Below are 23704 nucleotides of genomic sequence, written 5' to 3'. Positions count from 1 at the left end.
GGGGGTGTACGGACCCTAGTGCTGTAGTTGTTCCCTACAATTCTTTACCTGAGATTTGGGGTAGTGAAAACCAGCACGATACTTCTGGGTGATAGCTCCTGAAGGACGTTATCAGAAGAGACATACTTAAAAGTTTCTCTGGGGACACTCATCCAATGTGCTGATGTTTTAAAATATACGACAACAGCGCTTTTCTATTGGGCTTTTCTTCAGAAATCTCTAAGGGCCTTGCATAACATTTGTATGCACTAAAAGCCCGGTGAGATAATTTCATCCATCACTAAGTATGGCCAGCAGACTGGGCTGCAACAACTATTTCACAGCGACAAGGTCACCAAATGGCTTTGGGAAGAGAATGCGGAAGAATCTCATATCCAGCTGAAATTGTAGGAGCACTTAGGCTGAATGCAATTACATGAAATAGTTTGGCCAGAGCACCAGCCACCTCCTGGAACCTGTCATCACTGCTAGAGGTGATGCTGAGGGGCTGTAGCTGCGGTGGGCTGTGTGTGATGGGGGATTCATTTCACTGACCAAACAACAGCTTACCATGGTCTGTGAGGAAAAGCACCAGAACAGGGATTAGAGAAACCAAGTGGGCCTTGTGCATGTGTCTGTGAATGTCAAAAGCACTCTAAATTAATCCCATTAAATCTTTGTAAATAGACTTTTTCCAGGAAACTTTATGAAATTAAGTAGATTTAGGTTGTGTCTCATGAGACTCAAGACTTATCAGACTGTAATACTGAGAAAACATCTTGATTTTTACAAACAACTGACTTTTACAAATGTTCAAATAAACTTGATAAAGCTTTATCATGAAAATCTCACCAGCCAAGCTTTCAAATTAAGTCAGCCTTATCGTGTCCTGGGGAGAAAATTCATATGCAAACAGGAAGGTTATGTGGGTGGTTCATTTTAGGTGATATTTAGTAAAACTCTACAACCAGAGGCAAAAAAAAAAAAAATAAAAATCCAGCAGCTAATGTGGGGGTGTGATGAAACAGAAGGAAGAGTTACTTGCATTCAATCCTGAAAATAACCTTAAAATTCAGTAGTCATCTCAGCTGTAGTTATAAATACTGTGATTAAATTTCCTTCTTTATTCCAGAAATTATTTGTAGAGAGAAGTGAACTATTTTCTAAATACTGCTGTTCTTCATTTCCATGAGGACTTTCATTTAGGAAATCTTGGAAAGAAGAGTGGCTGCACACTGAAGTGGGAGCTCGGGATTTATGGCACATGCAGGGTAGGCAAAGTACTTGTGAGCACCAGACAACCTGTGTGGAGTTACTGAAACCTCCACAATTTCTCACAGGTTAAAAAAAAAAAAAGTTTATTGACAGAAAAGGAGAATCTATGGAAACCTCTGTGTCAAACAACCCTGATGACCATTCGTCCTTCAGCAACATGAGCAACCTCCCAGCTACCTCTGTCACGTATGATTTCTTCAGAACTGAACTTCTGCTTCAGGAGGCTCCTGCTAAGCACCTTCAGTTCTTTTCCTCAGTGTCCCTGCCAGGGTTTTATCTACCGAGTTTGCATTTGGCCAGCAGGATTTTCTCATCAGAACCTTGTCACCTCTTTTTTTTCCCTTCTGTACATTTCACTACAGATGGAGTGGGCTCAGTTTATTTTTAACCTCACCTGCAGTTGTTCCAAGCAGCAAGGAATGACATTCAAATACAAAATCCTTTGTTACATTACATCTTTGCTAAATTGTCTGCATTTTAAATTCAGAAATTGCAATGGGCCAAATGCTAGAATAACTTCTGCTCTTGCAGAGCAACTGAGAGCAGAGTTTGGTCCAGTTTCCCCGTTTTTAATCACCATAATGGTAACAAAACCTAGTGTTATGAATGCATTAACAGTAAATGAAAAACAGCATTGTGAAGTAAAGTGGCAGGTGGATGCATTTGCTCATTATATACTAAATAACCCAAGCAGTTAACGCCTTTGCTGGTTAATTGCTTTGCCTTCTATTTTAGACCAGAAGAAGTCAGATTTGAATATAAATTGGGGTGCCATGTTCATCATGTCCCATTTTTTATGACTAATTAACTTTCTTTTACATTTAAACCACTAAAGACATTTTAATTTCAGACTCGCTAGCACCATTCTCACCATTTAAAATTCCAGCAAGGGATCGCAGATGATCTGAAATTCATTATTGGCTATTGCACCAATACATCAGATCACTGAAGAACAAAGTGTTACTGCAAAGATTATTTGTTGTTACAAGAGCTTTCAGAGCTCTCTATTTGCAGAACAGGCTAATGAAATATGGACATGTTTACAAAAGATTGCTCATAAGAGATCATTTTGAGCACTCTAGTCAAATCTTTCTATTTGGTACATTAATTGCTCTTTTACAATAACAGTGGGGGTTTTAAAAGAATAATTTTATTATTGAAGGTTCATTTTTTTTTCAGATTGGAGGGATTTTTCTTTCTATTTTTTTCTGTAAGTATCCACAAAGGTAAGTTGAATTACTGCAAATGATTTAGCCCGGAGGAAAGTATGCATTTTTAACAAATGGCAATTGCAAAACACATTTCAGTGACAGAGAGCTTTTGCACTATTCATCCCTTGAACATATTTCCTTATTTAATATTTTGATAACAATCTTTTGCAGCCCCAAATGCATAATGTTAAAAATCCTTTCAAATATGACACCTGCCACACATGATGCCTGAGTTTTGTCAGTAGTGAGTTTCGTTACTGGAAAGAAGAGCTTTTGCCCAACGAAGACCTAACGCTCTCCAGCAGCAGAGGTGTTTGGGGAGAGGCAGCATCACCCAGGGGTCAGCAGTCAGCCTGGTGCAGCTTCCTTTTGGTTTTGGGCAAACTGGGGTCTCTGCCCCAGGTGACCATCTGGTAAATAATTGCAACAGCTGGGGTGCTCAGTCTGTGCTGTGTTTGCACTTATTCAAAACCCCAAATCCAGTCCAGAACATATTGAATTGGTCTTAACCTGACTTGTTATTTTATTTTTCTCTCTCTCCTTGGGAAATAGGGGATGTGGGGAAAAAGCAAATTGCTTTTGTTCCATCTAGACTGGTGTTAGCTAAATTCCAAGGTGATTTGTGCCAGGTATTTCCAGCAACTCTGGGTGCTTATGTGGGACTCACCAACCTGCCTTTGCGTGCAGGAGTTGTGGTGACTGCATACCAACTTACTGAAATGTTTTCTTTCTCAGACTGTGTTACTAAGACAACAGTTCCACTCTGTTCTTTAATGCAAATTCATTTTTTTGAATGATCATAACCAGTTCTTCTGCCACTCCTTGCATTTCTCAAGTCATTTTTAGTTCCCACATTGCCTCAGGGTACTTGCAGGGTGCTGACTTGTTAATTATACAGTTTCTCTATTCTCTGCTATGCCTAAGAATATGCTGGCAGATGCTGCTGTACTCCTCCTTTACAACTGGTAGAGGAATGTAGTGGGTAGAATGTAGTGGTGTAGAATGACTGCATGATGACTGTCTTTTGGCCCAAAAGACAAGCACTGGGTTTCTGGTACATACTCATGTACATATTCATCAAAAGTATGTAGCATCATATTGTGGTTTCAAACCATTGTGATTCAATTCACTACCATGCTGTTGCTCATAACATGCACTGGACTGAAAACCAAAGAGTGGGATGAGAAGAACTACATTTGACTTGAGAGGAATTTAAGTGTGCTAAAAAAATAATAATCTATACAGTAATGGTCCTTAAGGAATCCGTGAATGTAGCTGAGATGCAGCATTGCTGAAATTAAGCATTAATGTTGAAATTAACTTCCTAGAGAATTGGCTATTGCTATAAATTTTGCATTGAGGGTGCTCCACTGTAACAAAGATGGTTGGCAGTAGAAAACTTTAAGACAGGGAGAGAGGTTAGATCAAGAAAACACCCTAATCACATAAATCATTACTCCAGGGCAAAATGTAATGAGTATTTCTTAAACATGAGCTGTCTGCACTGTGACATCCATTTAACATCGTACCATCATGCCACAGCAATAATTTAAGTTTAATGAAATCCTTCTCCCCCCTTGTGTCACCCATGCTTTTGATTAGTCTGAAGGTATTCACAACAATACTCAGTATTGATTTCCCTATAAAAACAGCTTCTTGGTCCCCAGGGATAAATGTGGGAGCAAGTGACACTTGTGACCGTACAGATTTCAGATTAATGGGCTGCTCTGCTATGACTAAAAGAAATGATAGGCACCTTGTGGTATTAATCACTTTGTGACAGTCTGTCCTAATTGAACCATTTTAAAACCTGTATAGAAAATTCAGCTTTCAGGGTTAAATCATTCTATCGTACATCATCCATCCTAGTAGTGACATCCATGTTTTCAGGAGAAAATGTATAAAAATGGTGCAGAAGAGCAAATGCTATGCTGAGGTATTTTCCAGGTCTTGTATTACCTTTTGACTTCTGAGCGCACACAAACAAGGTCCCATACTGAACACAATGATAGAAATGTCTCTGCAGTCACAGGCGAAAATTTGGAGCAAAACTAAAACTTTTTTTAACTAATGGCCTCATCTGAAAGAACGATTGCAAGAGAGGGATAGGGCTGAGAGGCTGTATTTACCCACTTGATGCATATGTGTGTTTACTTACATTTACATTGGAAAAATAGTCTGATACATTTGGCTTTTACTTTCCCATTTGGGAAATGTAAGTATCCATTTAGCTGAATAAAATATAGCCATCTTTGGAACTGCTTACATCTCTTCCTCCTGATCTCTCATTTATAACTCACTCTTGAACACCAAGGATGTTGATCACTGGGATCTTGTTAATTCCCCTGTGGGATGCCAAGCTTTACTGAGTTCCAGCCTTATCAGCCAGGAGACAAATGGAGCTTTTTGTCTTTTCTCTTTTATTCCATGAATTACAGGTTTGATCCAAATCCCATTAAGCTCCGTGTGTTGGATTGTTTTCCTATTGCAAAGCTGCTGTACTTCCTTCTGTAAGCTGTTAGGAAGAGGCAAGAGCCTCCACCAGCTGTGGACTGGGTTTGGTATCATGCTCTTAATGCTCCTTAACTGCTGGTGAACGTCATCTGCAGAACTGTAGTAATACCAACATAGTGAAATCATGCTAAAAAGGTGACTTTACTATTTTTGCCCGCATTTCTCTACCTGTGAATCAAAACAAAAACACAGCAATCTAACTACATTGCAGAGGTATTACAGGGATTCATAGAATGTTTAGTGCAAGAGAGATAATTACTGCAAATATATACGTAAATGTATACGGGTATGCATTTTGCAATATAAATGATGCTCTTAGCTGTCCTGTACTCTTTATCTGTCAGACAATTATTCATGTAAGGCATTTCTTGTAATCAGACATGTTCTGAACCATAAACTAGGTATGTCTCTATCATGAAGTATTTCCACCAGGACCTCACAGTGTGCTGAAGGAAGGAAATGCATGTTCTTTTTTCCCTATGAAAACTCTGAATCACCAAGAAGCTTGTTTGCACTGTCTTTGTGGCAGTAGATCCCATATGTTGACTCTCTTTCTGGCCCTTGCTTTCAAACAAGGTACTGCGCTGAAACTAGAAAAGGCTATAACCTTTTTAAAACCACAAGTCATCACCTTTTTGTTAGTATTTGTACCGATTTTAACATGGTGAGGTCATGGCAAGAACCAAGATTCCTCAGTCTCATAATAACAAAAATAATGATACTAGGGTGACTGTTTAAAGGAAAGACAGTATGCTTTATCAAGAAATAAAATGAAGCCACAGACAGTTCAGCCTCTGCAACATGTTTAATTGTGTCTGGAAGACTGGAGATGGTGACGGGTGTCCTCACAGCTCTTCTTAACCCCCTCCATGCTTAGAAGGGGTTGGCAGGGTGCCTGTGGGACTGTGAGCACACTGCTACCAGCCGTAACCTCTGAGCAGCCTAGTTGTTGCCTACAGATGACAGGGCTTTTCCTGGAATCAGATTAAGAAGAGCAGTGTGCACCCCAAACCAGCAAGTCCCTGCATGAACCAGAGCAGGTGAAGTCTGGATGCACACCAGGGGGAGAGCAATCATATGTCCCTGTACAGACCACATGCACTGCCACAATTGAGATGGCAGTGGTAGACGTGGGGTGAAATGCAAAGCTGGGGGTGAATGCTTCAGCTTGTTGTTTTGATGGGACACCAATAAAGCCATGTGTTCTTACATGATAGTTACCCATTTGCTGCTGCCACAGACTGAGTCAGTCTCATTAGCACACCACTGCATTCAGTTTTTCTCTTAATTTCTTCATTGGGTTAAGCTTCAGTAAGCATCTAAGTATATTTTTCCATTCAGCAATAGAGAAAGCAGATGTACAATACGCAATGTTTATGCGTTGTCAATGGAATAGAGATGGGAATACTTTTACTTTGACACAAAGATTTTTTTTCTTCCTATTTATGATTAAAAGAGCAAACAGCAATTGCTGTCATTACAATGAATGAGAGTTAGTGAATAAACGTGAGCCAGAAATATGATTTTAGACTCTTTTCCCCTTAATTTCACCAAAGGCTATGAAGATTGATCAGATCCGTAATATCAGGGGACATTAAGTTGAATAGTTCCATTGAAACTGCAGTGTCTACATCTTGCCAAAATACTGCTTTTGTCTAATTAAGAAATATATATATTTTTAATGTTTCTAAAATTCTTGTCATAAAAATCTTGTCATAAAAAGAATTGGGAGTTTTAAGCAGTAGTGTAATTGCTCTTATCTGCTTGTCAGATACATTCTCACTTGCTCTGTGTTAGTTTGTCACATATTTTGTAATTACTATTAACCATATGAAATTTTCTCAAAATGAAACGTACTGCCAACATGGTCATTTGCAGTTATTCAGTTTGAGTTAAACAGATCTTTGTAATAAGCCTAAAAAATGTCTTTTGGTCTTATACTTTGTTTCAGGAGCCTTATTAGCTTCAGCTTCATCACACTCGATTTTGGCTTCTAGTTCTCAGTAATGTTTGGTGAAATATCCTTAGGAATATTACAAAATTAACACAGGTTGATTTCACGATTTATTTATTAATTTTGCATGTATTAAATGACATTCTTGAAACATTATTTTTTCTCCTTTCCTATTTTTATCAGTGAAAGTATTTTCCACCTCAAGTCATTCCTTACAGTACTTGCAAGGTGTTATTTAGTTTCCATATATGCATGCACAAGTTATATGACCTTTTTGCATGGAAAATAATTTTGTTGGTGTAAAAGCTTTTATGTAATATAGTGTTCATCTTTGACAAATGAGGTAGCAGGTTTTCTTGGCTTGATGGAATTCTGTTACCTTTACATGAGACCATTGCAATGGCTTTTCACCAACCTAAGCAGATAAAAATTGCTGTCCTTGTAGCTTGAGGTGTTGGACAGTATTGCTCCCTGCTCTGCCGCTCTTTCCATGGTGTCTTTTATTTGACGGTATTTTATTGTCCCGCATGGCGCTTCTGCTGTAGTCCAGCATTGAAAACCTGATCTACTGCGTACTTAACGCTACCAGCTAAGCAGAATGCTAACTGAAAGTCCATAGAAAGATTCAGTAAGTGAAATCCACATAAGTATCATAAAAATTCTGCCTGTTAAACTATTTTTCTTCTTCTAGAAATCAAGATACGAGCAAAAAAAAATCCAAAAATTACAGAAAATCAGTTGTAATATGTCCAGAATTATTAAGGTTGTCTGGGGCTGAGATATCCATTACAAGATGTGCAGACCTGTTTGAGTTACAGATTAGAGTCAGAAGATGTATGACTGGAGTTTTGATTTAGGTTTTCAAAGATGGTACAAAACAAGCCATACTCAGGGTCATGTTATCACTCCGAACCTAAAAGGCCTAGAAAGTAGTTCACAACATGAAAAAATATTTAGTAGTGATAGTAAAGAGAGGGCTCTGGGGCATTAAAAACCTTCAAATTCTCACAACAGTTGAAATCCAGTCTTGAGAGGTGGCAACAATGCTTGCACATATAAAACAAACTTACAGATTCCATTTTATATATTTAATTCTGTGTTTTCAAGGAGCTGTTAACAATGCAATATAGTCAAGTTACTTAATTTAAGATGGATATGTATAAAAAAAAGCTCATGGGGAAAAATGCTGAAGAATTCTAGTCAACAGAATTAACAACTGCTTATGCTTTTAAAACTGGAAATCTCACAATTGGACCTTTTAAAATAAGTAACTGTACATGTGTGTTGCTCATGAAAATAACCAGTTGGCAAGAATATTTATGAAAACAATATGAGCAATTAGATTTTGCAATTATACATTTCATTTTATTGGCAAACATTCCTTCTGCAGTTTGTAACAAAGAGGAAAATGTGATGAGCAGCCTTAGGATGACACTAAATATTACACATAAATACTCTTTAGCAAATCTATCCCAAGCAAATCTAATGGAAACCACTGATTTTCATAAAAGGAAATAACATTTGGTTAAAGTTTAATATTAAGGAAATGAACTGTCACATAGTATAAGAATTGAACAGACTGAGAAGGGATGACAGCAACGCCTGTTTCAGACCCAAATGCTGCTAAAATGCCATGGTAACACTCATGCATTATTTATTTCCATGACTAAATATAAGCACTTTTGCTATCCTGAGCTGAACCACAGCTGGAAATTCAAGTTTTCTTTCAATACAGCCCATCAGACTTACCAATCTATCAGTGTTACCAGGCAGGCTTTTCAATTACCCAAATACTTCAGCCATCTTACACCACACATCGCCACAGCCGTGCCAGGCCCTGTGATGGGACACAAACTGTCCTAAGGGTCTTACCTACAGGAAACCTGGCAGAAGTTAAGGTTGGTGGCCAAATGGGTTGCCCTTGTAACCTGCATGTCATTATTTGTGCACCTTCTGTATTAAAGTTTTAGAACATATGTGAATTCCTGCAGTAAAAAGTTAGTTGTGGACAATTTCTTGTCATCCGAAGTTTGCAGCATGTGTTCGATTGGTGACCATGATGAAATCATCCAAGGCGAAAGCTAAAGACCAATGCGCCCACTGGTGCAGTATCATTCAGCTGAAGGGAATGGAATTCTGACAGTTTAGATTCACTGAGACACTAAACTAAAGCCCTTAATAAAATTACAATGAGCAGACACCAATTTCTCCATGAAAAACTCAGAACTAGTGCTGTTGATAGAGAATGAGACAGGCCTCAGAATTGCTCATCTGTCATTCAAGGAATTAGGCCCTGAAACAGCCTGAGCACACAGCAAGTGTTATTACATGAGTAACACCATTAATTTATAACGTCACTATGGAACTGCTTTAAATTAGGTTCACAGTTAAGGATCTTGGTGAGTCAGGGCTGTAGCTCAGGGTCAAAAATTACCAAGAGGAGATTCAAGAGAGAGAAACTAATCTTTCCCCACACAGACCCCATGTGAAGGCCAGACTTCCCTGAGGGGGCAGGAAAGGACGAGAGGTGTGGAAAATTAGGCTTCCTGGTCAGGCAGGTGCTTTCACTACTGCCAGAAGCTGCGGAGGCATACACATTTCTGGAGTAGGTTTGTCCCTTACCCTACTGATCGTACCTGATGGCCCTGCATAAAGCCTCCCACATCCACAGCAGAATGGAAAAATTCTGAATGCCTGTATGTTGTAAAAGCCTCCTTCAAAATGTAATAAACATGCTATCAGAGGAACCTGACAGTTAGGCATACAAATCCCACAGAAAATTCATTACGAGTTGGGCTTCTTTAAGCTCTTCTGAAAAGCTCAATACACACAACTATTTCTGAAGCATGAAAGCGATACCCAGAAGTTCTGTAACAGTGCCAAGAGCAGAGTATACTGCCAGTTTTTCACTCCTGCTTCAAGCTCTGGCAATCAAAAGCGACAGGTAATGTTCTTACAGCAAGATCAGACACCAGATAGAAATGACTTTTTCTCCCCCATCCATTGGCCCTAGTTTGTTTTGAACGAAAAAGATTGAGGTTGAATGTATAAATTCATAAGGACTCGCTCTGAATGACCACAATTTGAATTTCAATGCAGTAAGACAGATGGCAAGTGTAGTTTGATCATAAGTTGTACATGGAATCCTTCTATCCATTTTCCTGTTTACTAAAATGTATGGAAAAAGGTCAATATGAAGCTGAGTAGATAATGTTCAGGATGGCTGGTTATTAGCTAAAGCATAAGGTAGGGGAAAAGAGCAATACACACCCAAACTACCCATGTTGTATGGAAATTCAGTAGTAACACTCTGAAAGGAAAAATCAGTATAACCTATTTAAACAAAAATGTAATGTCATTTGGATTCATGCATATGTCAAAGAGTGACCAGACCCAAAATATAACAGACGTGCACAGAGGACATACTCATTTTCAGCTTTCAGATACTTATTTTGCAAAGAGCTGTGTGGGTGCTGTTCCTTAACCTCTGCGTACCAAAGGTTTCTCTCCTGAAGGGTAGGAGCTGGAAGGGTCACGAAACTGTGTATTGTTGTGCTTCAGATGGTGATCTGAGTGACCTTAACTAAACCATATATTTCAGTAAATGGTTTATTATTGGTTACACAGGTTATACAGGATGCTAGTAACTCTTCAGTACTACATTTTTTAATAACGTAACTTTTTAGCTTAGTGCTTTTTATCACCTAAATTCACATATTATTAATATCTACCTAACATTTTTAATATTACAAACTGCTTATTTAAAGAATGTTAAAATCAAGTGATAGATGAGTCTAGCCACAAATAATGCCAAAGTTAAATTTGAATTAATCTAACACTTGAATGTCAGTAAGGAAATAAATACACTGCTGACAAGACATGTAAATGTTGTGCAGTGCATGTTTCTCAAGTTGTCTGTGTTGTTTTTGTTTATGAATGAATGCTCTTTGCATGTTTATGCCTGGGCTTTTCTCCCCCTCTCTCTTCCTGCTAATCAATGTGTATATCCCCCATTTAGGACAACAGATGAGTCCCCAGAGCTAGCTGAGCCTTGGCAAGCAAAGTCACCTGTGTTAATGAATACTCATTTGAAATAATTTACATGAGGGATGCAATTTACAATATTTTCTGTGTAAACTGCATGAAAATCAAGGATAATTGGGCATTAAGTCATTCTTCTCCATTCCTCAGGGAAGTAGCTGCATCAGAAAGGTCTGTGTATTCCACCCAATACAGCCAGATGTTCAATTTATCACAGCTTTGTTAGAAAACTTAACAAACTTTGGGTAATAGTAAACAAATATTTTTACTGACACATCCTGCAGTCAAAAAAAAATATATATATATATAATATATATATATATACACGTTTTTGCATTGCTTTTGAGTGACCCGATGTATAATTGAAATTAACCCTTTGGCAACCTTTTGCTATTTTAGACAATCTAGGCCTTTTTTTGCATCTCCTTCTCAAAATCTTGAACAACAGCAATATTTACAGCCCTCAGAGGCTGAAGGCACGTGGAATGAAATCCCACGCTATTTCTGACCAAGACCATGGGAAATCTGAGGAGCCAAGCAGTCTTTGAGAAGCCTTTCCTATTCGTGTTCTAGACTTGTGTGTGCGGTTTGGGAAAAGAGACTAGGAAGCACTGTAGTTGACATTGCTACTGTACTAAGAACTGAACCCAGCCAAGTCCCCCTAAATCTTCAGCACTGTCAGTGCAAATGCAATTAATAAATTGTGTCTCACAAAGAAAGGTCACAAGTGAGTGACTCAGTTTAAAGCACTTGCAACTGCTGGGTAGTTAGCAGAAGTTTACAAATTCTATTTTCCATACAGAGCCTCTCACTATGTGATGTTATGGAGTTATGCAAATATCTCTGATCATTTCTTGAGGAGAGGGCCTGACATTTCCATTTTAAAATGCTGAAAATGTTCATAATACTTTTACTTCAATAGTAAAATACAAATACCAGATTTGTTTCTGTGTAATATAAAGAATGAACTACCATCCTGGTATCTGCTTTATTTGACCTAGTCTTTTGTTTTGTAACAGCTGTTTTGAATTTCCATCTTTAAAGTTAAGAAATCCGTAAATATGGGCTGCCTTTTCACATAAGTGAGATGCTGGTTCTCTATGTGAACTGAGTGTTCCCAGTTGCATGTGCAGGAGGGTGATTGATGCAGTCTTTTGTCTCAGCTCTAGTTAAAGACAGTCAGAAAGTACATCTTTTTAGTTAGCTATCTTCTCCAATACTTCAGTATAAAGGTACTGTGATTCAGTCATCATTCTTTCTCAGTCTTTTGTTTTTCTTATAAAGGGAAATAGCTTGCTTCTTAGTGCATCACAAAGCACAACCCTTCGTTCACTAGCTCCATGTAAAGGGATTGACATATTGGAAGAATGATGCCGAGAACAAAATCCATCCTTCACACCTTCCTCATTCAATAGCTCCAATGTGTAGGGCTCTGTGAGAGCTTTGGCTTTTCCAACCTGCAAGTCATACTGCAGTGGAGAATGATATTTAGTTTTGCATTCATTCATTTTATCCAGGTACCCCGTTTTGGTAAATGGTTACACAAATTTAACAGCTTAACTGCACAACGAAACATTAAAATCCAGCCCGCAAATCTACTGATTATAGAAGACAGCATACAACATCAAACTCTGCATTGCAAACTGACACTACTTGACATCTTTTCCAAATGCCATCTGCAAATACTATAATTAGAATACAGAGTTTTTTCTAACTCATTTAACAGCAACAAAAAGATCAAAAAACTTTCAGGCATAAATTTTCGGTAGACATGCAACAATAAATCCTTAAATATGCACTGAGTCAGGATAAGAATTTGCCTTGTAGACATATTGTTAACATAGACATCAAATTAGCTTGACATGAGCTCAGTAATTAGTACTTCGGGCAAAACAATTGAAAATAAATTTCACTGAGATCAATCACTATTGGAATATCCACGAATATGTAGATTGAAGTCTAATTTGGAAACAACTCGCATTTAAAATTGTGATATAATGTAAAGAAGTTTCTATTTGAATTTTCGAGTGAAAGTCTTAATATTTGGGTTTAAACTGAAACTTGGGGGATGCTTTTCTTGCTCCATGATAATAAAAAATGACTTATTTAAATACACTGCAATAGCAACCAGCATCCTATTATAGTACTGATGAGGCCTAGTACAGTCTCAATGCTAGTAGTAACCCCAAATTCTCTGTCTAGACAACATTAGCAGAGACAAGGTTTAGGTTCCTATAGATTTTCAGATAACATTAAATATAGGGCCCGGCTTAAATATTTCCCTGCCTACCATTAACACTGTCCCAGACAAGTTCCTCTGTAAGCACACAATAGGCAAAACATCTGTTTATGTCATGGTTCATACAAATTTGTCTGCTAAATCCCACTCACAGCTTGATGTTGGCAATTTGAGTCTTGAGATACCCTTTCACTGTCTTGGAAAGTGCTGCCTTGCCCCAGAAAGTATTTATTTTTAATCTCAGTGATGGCAGGGCCTGTTTTGGAGGATCTCTTGGAGAAATTGTTCAACTTTAGGCTGTCCTGGTAGCTCCAAACTGAGCTCTGGACTTTCTGCCCTACTGAGAGCCTTCTGCATGAGCTGCTAATGCTTTCCATGAGAGGGGAAACTAAGGACTTGCATCTTTTTTCTTTGATTTAGTGTCATGACTATTTCAAGAGAGGTTGTGCTGGGTCTGTGTGTCTTGGCAGCAGCAGCCAGTATGGCAAAGGGGCACAATTATAGAGAAGGGAGCAGTCAATAGCTGAAATCTGCTGTCATTTAGAGCTTTTAGGATGAGATTTCACTCCTTGACAGCAGAATCAGCCAAGAGGGCATGAAATGGGCCTGGGAGATCTGCCCAGCCCTCTTGACCGCACTTCCATTCCCTTGTCTGTGCATCTAAAGTGCCCTGAACTGGCACCGTGATAGCACTGCTATGTCAGGCAATCCTACCTAGCAGATATGTTTTAAAAAACATGCTGTCAGGTGTAGCTGGGCCGTCCCCAGTGAAACTCACCTCCACAGGCAGTGCAGCAAAGTCCAATTGCACAAACATGAAGGAATCTTGCCTGGGCCCATGGCATAACCTGAACTCAGCTGCTGCTGAGGTCTCGGTCTTTGGCACTGCTGCATTGCCTACTCGCAGCTCAACAAAGACTACAGTTGTGTATTTTGGGACCTCCTCTGGGAATAACGTTCTTGTGCTGGCTTGGACTGGAAATACCAAACAGGCAGCCAGGGAAGGCTGCGATTGCACAGATCATAACACTCCAGCTCCTCCATAGCCAAAGATCAGAGCAAGCTGTCAGTCCCAGAGCTGTGCTTTGATACACTGCAGACTCTGATAAATTACACATAGGAACAGGAAGGATGGATGGTGACCTCGCGACCTGCCACTCAGTCCTGCTTAATCCCTCCAGCCATGTTCTGCAGATGCAGGAAGGTCGCTTGATGTATGTCTTCAGGAGAGCGACAATGAAAAAGTTGCTTAAACGCTTGTAGCTGTCACAGAAATACAAAGCAAGCAAAATGAATGTTGGGTGTTTCAGTAGCTAATGTTACCCTGGATTCACTTTGCTTGCAGATTCAGTCAGTATATATTTATTTCTGTCTTAACATGCACTCTGTTGACAGTAATTTTGTTAGGGACAAAATATTTCAATCAGAAACAGAGTTTCCAGTAAACTGATGCATTTCATTTGCTGCCTTTTTTTTTTTTTCTCCTGCTATCTTTTCTGCCTCTCACCACCTTGGCCTACATGAAGCAAAATTATTTGAATGAATTGTGTAGAGGCAAGGTAATTTCAGTGCCTACTGCTGCAACATTACTATACAAAATTACATGTTAGCCAGGTTAATAGATTATTTATTTTCATTAAATATTGATTACCAGTTACTTATGCTGACAGGCACTTTCCTGTTTACTGTTAAAGTGTCTACATGCTTCTGTTATTTTATGGTGGTGGCGGTGGAGGTATAAGTTAACCATTTGGTCTCATGAATTTTCATGTTTTGACACTGACTGACATCTGCATGGTAATTCTGCCAATGACCTGTGAGTGCATTTCTCTAATGCAACTTTATACCTAATGTATTCAAAAATCCCTGGAGCGAATGAGGATGTTTTAACCAAGGGTCCTGCCCTCAGTTACCAGGAAAGATGCCTCAGTCTAGCCCAAATCTCACAAAGGTTTCCTAAATTCTGTGACACTGTTCTTCTGCCTGAAGCCTTTCTGTGCTGTGCAGCCTTACTGGCATGTTGGAAAAAAAGACACAAAAGAAGATGTAAGAGTAGAGAAAAGTATCTGAGAAGTCTCTCCATTTCTACAGAATTCATTCATTCAAAATCAACTAGTACGATGATACGTAAATGGTGAAGGATGGGAATTCCTGAGCAGTTTTGTACCGTGAATCCAGAGTATGGTTTTGAATTAGCACCAGCAGCAGAACAAGCTATGATTGTAAGACAAAACTAATCAAATGTCCACATTGGAAAATACAGTAAATTCAGAATAAACTTATTTTCTTTTTTTTTTTCTTTTTCAAAATGAAATATGACTGAGCAAGATTTGCTTCATGATGCAAGGCAGCTCTACAGATATGGCTTTAAATAAAAAAATAATAAAAAAACAAGGATTGCAATAGTATAGTAAAAAAATAAACACTTTTTAAAAGGAATGATACTTTTAAATTTTTGCTTGTTATCTGTTGTATTACTTGCAGTTAGAACTAGTCCAAATTCATAATTTCCACAGCAAAAATAAAAATGAAATATCAAAATTTATCTGACTCCAAAGTAAAATTAGACATGAGAACGTCAAAACCTTTTCACGGAGGTACTAGATTTGAAATATTGCATTCTGGTAATCTCAAAGTACTTGATAAGGTCAGAACACTTCATTGTGACGTTATCATTTCTAAACTACTCTGAAAAAATCAAAACAATAGTGTAAAAATGTTGGCATCTTGACCTTATGGAAACAAAATGTTATGGGAGCTTTTCATAAAAAAAATATTGATGCCTGTTGTACATTTCCAGAAAATCATTTCAGGGTGATCAAATCAGAAAGTTTTTTTGTCAGGCAATGCTTGACTAGTACCAGCTCCATCTGTTCAAGGAAATAGCTTTCACAGAAAATACTGCTTCCATAAAATGTCCTCTGCAGTTTCCTTACTGTTTAACCTGGTAAGTGTCAAAGATGTTTGTCAAATATTGCCTTTAGACTGTGATGAGATAATGTCATGGACACAGGGGATGACATGCTGCAAATATAATAAGGTGAATGTAATTCTTTTTGAAATGTTAGTATGGCATTTAGAAAAAAAAAACGGATACCTTCATTTTCAGTTGAAATGTGTATCAGTGATTTCTGTTTTCAGAGCCTTAAAAGCAAATGAGCTTGTACAATGACACGTTACTATGAGATTAGGATATAACAATAAACTACTGAAATTATTAGCAGCAGTCTAGTACTTCAAAGTGACCCCTGATTCTAGCTTCATAAGAAATAACAGTAATAACATTGTCATTAAAAGGAAAAGAATCTGCATTTCAATGAAAGCTTACTAAAAAGGTTTTATACAGTTTTGAGTACAGATAAACATGTGCAGCATTTCCTTACTGGGAGTGCAAATGGTCAATAGACCCTTAGGGAAAGGAAGGAAAGAAGGACTCCTGTCAAAACAGTGAGAGAACACATTTGCATTAGTATTGAAAACCTGGTAAACATTTTTTTTTTTCCTAGTGATAGTACTGGGCTGAAAACATAAACAATAGAGTTTTCTGGCACATTCTTGAAACATATTGCACACATGGAAATTAAAATGCATTTTTTTCTTTGAACCATAGAATGTGCAAGGGATTTATATTGTTCAAAGTAAAAACGTAAGTGGACACTAATATCCGAATTCATCAAAGAATAAGCACAGGCTTAAATCAACCTTTACTTAGTAAAGCTCTTAGGAATGTGTTTACCTGCATGAATATGCTAGTGGCTAATGAAATCAGCGGTATATGTTTATAGGTACTGGGAGGGATTAGAAAAGAAGTCTAAACTTGCTGAAAAAAAACATCTAAAGTGGCTCTGTAATTTGTTTCCTGCCACAAATGTCTTTGAAATCAAAATAAATGCTCTCTGTTTTTAGAATATACTTGATTCTTCCAGCATTAGTGTTTTTATGGTACTTGAGATTGTGAAATATGTTTGCGCACTGAATTCATACGTCTATGCAAGATGAAGCAGGCTCAGTGTCTTAACTCTTCTAGCTTTCAACCAGTAATGAGATCTAACAAATGGTGCTATGGAACTGGTATTAACAGTGTTCTTGGTTGTATACAACATATTTAAGAAGATTATATAACTTAGCAGTTTGGCAATGAGGTACCTGTGCAACTTCTGAGTTCTTTTGGGTACATTTTATCCTACTTCAATAACTTGTCTCAGAATAATCTTCTAATTTCTGGAGTATTTGGTGCAAGGGTGTTGAAGGTTTTTTGTTTCTATCTGAAGCTGTGTTATTTTATATGTTCTGTAGAATAGCTTAGTGAAAAGGAAAGTGTAAAATAATATCATAGACTCTGAAGCAAGGACTGCAGATTTGTCTCATTCATCGTAAGTGAATTAGCCCTCCAGCTAGAAAGTCTTGCTCTCTACCTTTGTAACCACCTGGTCAATTAAAGGTTTGTAAAGTCTCACAAAGCATAACCACCTCTTCAAGCAAGAGCAGAAAGCACCACACTGTTACCACAGCAGAGCAACCAGCGTTGTTTGTGGCTGCTTCTAAAATGAAGGAACTACACATCTAAACCAGAAAGGGGCCAGTTTTAATCACAGGTGAGTGTTGTAGTCATTGAACAACTAAACAAAAACAAGCATTGCTGCCACCTTGCCTTGGGCTTGGCACAGATGTGAGGCTTTCTTGCTTTTATGCTCCTTGGTGATTCTCTGCTCTGCCTTCCTTCTTGCTACCCAGTTTGTAATTTCCAGGGCAGGATGATTCTCAAAGTCAAAGTCCTCTGGCTGATCTCATCCTCAGACTGCTTATATTTGGAATGCTATTAAAAGATGTTATGATGTATGTCCCTCTTTCCAGGACGTAATATTTATAGCGTACCACTAACAGGTAACCCATGTAGAGCAAGCAGTCTCTGGAGCCCCCGCCTCCTGGGCTCACTGGCGTACTCGTGTTTGGCTGGCGTACAGTGTTTGCTTGTTCTTGGAAGAGGAGAACTTGGGGCATGCAGAAGGCAACCCCAGGGCCCAGTGCCAGAAGAAGGTCTTTCATTACTGCAACCGCACCTTGCCTGGAAAATGCCGCGTGTGCTCGTGTGACATTTCCACGACACGAAGCGTGCCAGAGGACAACCGCTCGGGTTACAGGTCTTTAGAAGGAGATGCTGGAGCCGAGCCACTTGGCAGACTTTCAGGCATCTGCAAGACTTTCTGGGAAACCCACTTTCCCGGGGAAAACCGCGGGTCCCAGCTTCGTTTCACCAGATGAGCAGATCTGATTATTCCGGGCTGCCCCACCTGCAGCAGCGCACCTAGGGGCCGGGCGCTGCGCGGGGTGCCAGCACCCACAGCGGGCAGCCTCGAGCCCCTCTCCGGACCCCCCCCGCCGCACCAGGCGCACCCCCCAGCCCTTTGCTCCCCAGGGCTGGATTCGGGGCCGGGGGGGGGCTGCGAGGGGTGGGCGCGGGGCGGGCGCTCCCGGAGCCCTTCCCCCGGCCCGGCCCGCCGCGGGGTAGGGGCTGGGGTGCTCCGCGGGGCGGTGCGGAGCGGGGCGAGGCTGCGGAGGCTGCTGCTCGCCATGCGGGCTGCCTGAGCCGCCGCCAACTTGCCCGGGGAAGGATGGCCTCTAATTTCAACGACATCGTGAAGCAGGGCTACGTGCGCATCCGGAGCAGGAGGCTGGGGGTGAGTGCTGGTCCCCTCCCGGGCTTACCCCAGGGGCACCTGCCTTGGGGTCTTTTTTTTCCCCCCTCTCCTTTGCCCTCCTCTTTTTGCAGACTGTGCTTTCTGGGTGTCTCCGCAGGGGAGACAAAAAAAAAATAATAATGTCTTGGCGGAGGGTAGAGAAGAATCAAGGCGCCGTAAACGCATACATCTATGCACCATATACATGCGTGTGTGCACATGTATATCTATTTCTTTTGTTTTTCCCTCGCCCTCCCGTTCGGAGATGGGGATGCTGCCTCTTTCCCGGCTCTGCCTATGTCCCCGGGGCCGGGGCAGCGCCCAGGGCTCGGAGCCCCCGCGAGGAAGGGGGTGGCCGGGGGCAAGGCGAGGGCTGGAGGTGCCAGGGCCCCCGGGGAGTGGGGCGCAGGGGGCTCGGGCTGGGCAGCGGTTCTGCCTGGCAGGGAGCTGGAGGGCTGCGGCTGCAGGAGGCTTGGGGTGCTGGGGAGGGTTGCTGCAAATCACAGGTTTGAGCTCGTGTGTGGGACAGGAGAAGATGTTGTTGATACCTTTTAGGGCTTCTAAGTTTCACAAAATGAAAAATCGCCCCCTCCCCCTCCCCCAAAAAAAACAAAAACAAAAACAAAAACATTCCCTCCTTAACTCCTTATTTCATTCTAAACTTATTTTAAGTCTCTCCATGTACTTCCATGACACATTCCTAGTTTCAGCTGCTAGGTGTGCAGCAGCAGCAGGCCAGTTCCCTGTGGTTCTTTGGCATGTGCTCTCTCAAAGCCCAGTCTCCTCCAACAGTCCAAGGACTGCTGCTCCCCTGAGCAAGCTACCTGTACTGCTCCAGCCATGGGGCTTGCGAGCTGCATGCCTCCCAGCTCCCTCACTGAGCCAGCAGGGCTTATGGGGGGGTCAAACAGGAGGGAGGCTTTGTGTATAAAATGCTTTAATCGATGTATCTGCCTTGCACAACGGGAGAGCAACTCATTTCTTGTGCTTACTGAGAAGTGATTAATTTGATAATTCCAAATCGTGCATAGCATGAGTTTTACATCAAGATTTATTATAGTGTGTGTGGTCATCTGAAAGTTTTTGTTGGCTCGTTATAATTAAAGTTTCATTCTCTTTATACCCATGTTCAATGGATTCTCTATGGTTCTGTTAACTTGCATCTCCCTGACTTGTTTGGAAAGTAGAAAGCATTTTAACATATTCCAGCAGGCATCGCTAAATGGAAGATGCCGCTTTTCTTGTACCTTATGTATGGGCATTGTTTATTCTTTAAGAACCACATGGTTCAGTGACAGATGGAGATAACGTCGTTATGAGAGAACTCATAGTAAAGTTGGCAGGATTAGTGTATTCTATCTTTTCAGCACTGGGTGTATGTTGTTATCCAGTTTGTCCCTGCATAAATAAAGAGGAAGATTAAACTTCAGCACATCTTTCCATACTGTGACAGTGAAACCTAACATGTGCATGAATAAGGTACATCTATTCTGAGATGGACGTAAATTCTGTTAATGCCTCTGGTTTCTGTTATTAAAGCTTTCCAAAATGCTCTGGGGGGTGGTGGTGTTGAGAAGATGATGTTCGATATCCTCTTAGCAGAGGCAAGTTTGTCATTTTAAAGTTTAAAAAAAAAAAAAAAAAAGGTGGGGGGGTGCGTGTGGGGAGGCAAAAAGGCATGGAGTCTATGAAAATGAAACTAATGTTAACTCTTTTCTTTGAAAAGACATCTGCTTTATTTGATCGAATTTCTTCTTGTTCCAATGGCTTGTGTTGTATCAATGGCTGGAAAGTGTTGAAAAGGTGGTAGGGGTGATGGCAAATGTTTTTGTCAAGTCTCAGGAAAGACCCGGAGAGTAGACACGGATATAGATTTCTTCAAATGAAGAGCCCAGAGTTCATTTTCCTTGGCTGCCCTGAGCTCTGGGCGTACTGTCCCCTAGACTTTTCAGCAGTGTGGAAGCGGTGAGGAGGGAAGCTGTGGCTGCTGTTATCTGGCTGTCACTGCATTAGATTTGGTGACAAGCATGAGGTGACCTACTCGAATCCTGATGCTCTGCTTGTTTGGGAATCGGTAGTTTAATTAACGGTCATGCCTTTCTCTCCTTCTGGTTTTCAGTTTAGGCTATTGCGCCTCTACTATGAATAGACAGTTGAACTATAGCTGCAGGCTTCTTTCTGCAACTTGCGTTGTCTATAAGCTGCTTAGGAGACCGGTGTCCTTATTTACAACATCCCAGTGGAAGTGGATACCTGGGCTGATTATGATTATCCTGAGTTCCTTAAAGGAAGGACAGGCTTGTTTGCGTGCAGCAGTGGTGCAACTGTTGGTGCCCACTTCTTAGTACACAGCCCCAGCTGAACTGTCTCCTTGCTCTGTGGTGGTTTCCTCCTTGATCAGGTGTGGATGTGCACAGCTGATGCTGAAGCTGACTGAGCACCTGGGTCTGCCACCTGAAGTTAGAAAGGCTTGAATTCAATATTACTCAGTGGCAAATGGGAGCTTGGCTCCTTCAGAGGAGATAGAACTGTGTAAGCAGCTTGTGGGTTTGTTTTTTCTTGGGTGGGGGTAGCTGGGGAGGGCTGTTGGACAACCAGGGGTTGGAGGTAGGAAACAAAAAATAGCGTAAACCTTAGAAGCCTTAATACAATAAGCTGGAAACTTTCAAAGAACTTCCCCATGCCCTGAAAGCATTAAGAAGGCGAAGCCTGCTCCAGCCCGGAGCAGGGCTCCTGCCTACAGAGAAGAGATCTGGTGCTGCGTGGGGAGGTGTCAGTGGGAGTTATTTAAATACATTTCAATATTATGGTGGCACAGCTGTAATGAGGGCTTTGTTTTTTCAAACTGAATTCAGCTCCTGGGTTTTTCTCTGTAACGCTATGGTAATTCCATCACCAAGGGAACTAGGTGCAGCACTTGTATCTACAAATTATCTCAAGAAATGATTTTTCTGAATAACTGGGGTGCAAGTGCTAGATTTGGAAAGAAAGGGGTGCAGAAAAGCAGCTTGCTCAAAATCGAACCTCTTTTGAAAGAAAAATCTCAATTCTGAGAGGCCTCACTTTGTAATTTCAAGATCAAATGTAGGCTAATTCGTTTTGTACCTGAACTGTTTATGTGCACTTTAAATATGTAAATTCTATTTAATATTATTTAATAGGATAGTTTCCATAGCAACATTTGTATCACATGTGTCTTCTGCAGAGCCAAATATATTCGTGAGAAAGAGCACTCTTCCCAATTCTTTCCATCCTTATAGGGAGAAAAATAATTCCCTCAGCCAATGATCTGGCCCTGTTTTGTTATTAGCGCTGACACGGCGGAGATTGTGTTCCAGAAAACTGCTGACAGTGCAAATGTGCGACCTTACAGAGTTCCTTAAAACAAAACAAATCAGCTTTGTTCTGTGAGCAGCACTTCCATCGATGACCAATGGACGTATGTTTTGGGAGAGGAGACACCGTTGCATGGAGGGCTTTTGCTTGCCATCACCCTTCAACTGATTAACTGCTCTGTGTCTACTTACATGAAACACCAGGGTTGTTTTATGGCTTCTGAGCCTGAAAAGTTTTTTTTTTTTTTCTTTTGCCATTGTGAATGTCAAGTAAGGTCTTGTTCTGTGATAGAGATGTGACCTTTTTGAGGGGTGATTATGTTACAGGAGTGTTTCCTCTGTCATGAAAAGGCCAGTCCCTGTGTTCTCGCCTTAAGGACAGGTGAACGTGCAGTGCTTGTGAACACACTCAGGCTTCACTTTTGGCTGAACTGGGTCAACTGAGTGTTCATTGAACAATTAAGAATCAGAACAGGAACGAATCTTTGAAATCAAGAACCTTTGTTAGGCTGGTGAGCCTGACTTGTAGCTGTTGCTGTTTGCGGGTCCAATGTTAACTCTGGCTTCAGCCTCTGATGTGGCCTTTCCCGCCCCCAGAGGCCAGAATCCTGCTTCTATGAAGAGCACAATAAAGCAGTTTAATATATCACACTGGGAAGGGTGTGTGTGTGTTTTTTTTATTTTCCCTCATGGGATGAAAACTTGCCTGAAGAGCATTAAAAGGAGAGGGGCACTTGATACTTTACTAGAGCAGCAGCCAGCCCACCTCTCCCCATGGGTGGGAGGCTCCTGGCAGCACATGTTGGTTGTGGCCTAACACTTTTATTGAGCTCCTTGTTTTTACAGCTTATTTACCCTTCCTGTATCCACACCTAAACTTGGGGATGCTGGAAGCAACATTTCAATTTGTTCAAGGATTACAGAGCACAGAAGCTGCTCTAAGGGTATTCTCTGGTGCCAGCATCAAGGTGCAGGCAGAAGTATGTGCTGGAGGCTCAAAATGGCGGCAGGTGGTGTCCCTGAAGCCTGCCCCTTAGGGTATAGGCATCAGCATCAGAAGTGCTTGTGGCATGTAACAGCACTGGGAAGTTTTGGAGGTGAGGCTGTTCCCCATGGAAGACCCAACCCTGTCCCAGCCTCTTGATGTATGGGGGACTTCTGGAGCAAGATGCCAAGGGGTTAGCTGTCAGCCCCCCTCCTTGGTATGCCAGTAACACTCTTGGAGTATCTTGTTGCATTAAGTGATGAAGTACTGTTGGCATCAGAGGGAAACAATCTCTTCGATGAACAGCAACTGCCTTGAGCTGTCTGCAGCTAAAAGCAAGATAGTGCTGATCAAACAAAAGTATCTCAAAGAACCAGCTGAGATGTGCTGGTGGTGTGCAGAATTGTCTATGGTAAGGAGTTGCACACAGCCAGAGCTACACAAAGCCTCGTGAAGTCTGGCTTAGCTCTGCACAACTCTCGATTGGAAAGCA

The 23704-nt window shown here is 40.7% G+C and overlaps 2 protein-coding genes across 2 annotated transcripts in view; one reads left to right on the top strand and one right to left on the bottom strand.

Annotated features, from left to right (window-relative positions):
- The window catches only part of BCAS1 (brain enriched myelin associated protein 1), a 212120-nt gene that overhangs the window by 141804 nt on the left and 46612 nt on the right, over positions 1-23704 (bottom strand). The gene's annotated exons all lie outside the window — the stretch shown is intronic.
- The window catches only part of DOK5 (docking protein 5), a 42660-nt gene continuing 37781 nt past the window's right edge, over positions 18826-23704 (top strand). Inside the window, exon 1 of the mRNA XM_050714071.1 lies at positions 18826-18891. Coding sequence (XP_050570028.1) covers positions 18826-18891 — 66 coding nt within the window. The remainder of the gene's footprint in view (positions 18892-23704) is intronic.

The sequence above is a fragment of the Cygnus atratus genome, chromosome 16, assembly GCF_013377495.2.
Source record: "Cygnus atratus isolate AKBS03 ecotype Queensland, Australia chromosome 16, CAtr_DNAZoo_HiC_assembly, whole genome shotgun sequence".
NCBI lineage: Eukaryota > Metazoa > Chordata > Aves > Anseriformes > Anatidae > Cygnus > Cygnus atratus.
Note: the sequence above shows the minus strand (reverse complement) of the source record. Positions and strands in the feature narration are given on the sequence as shown.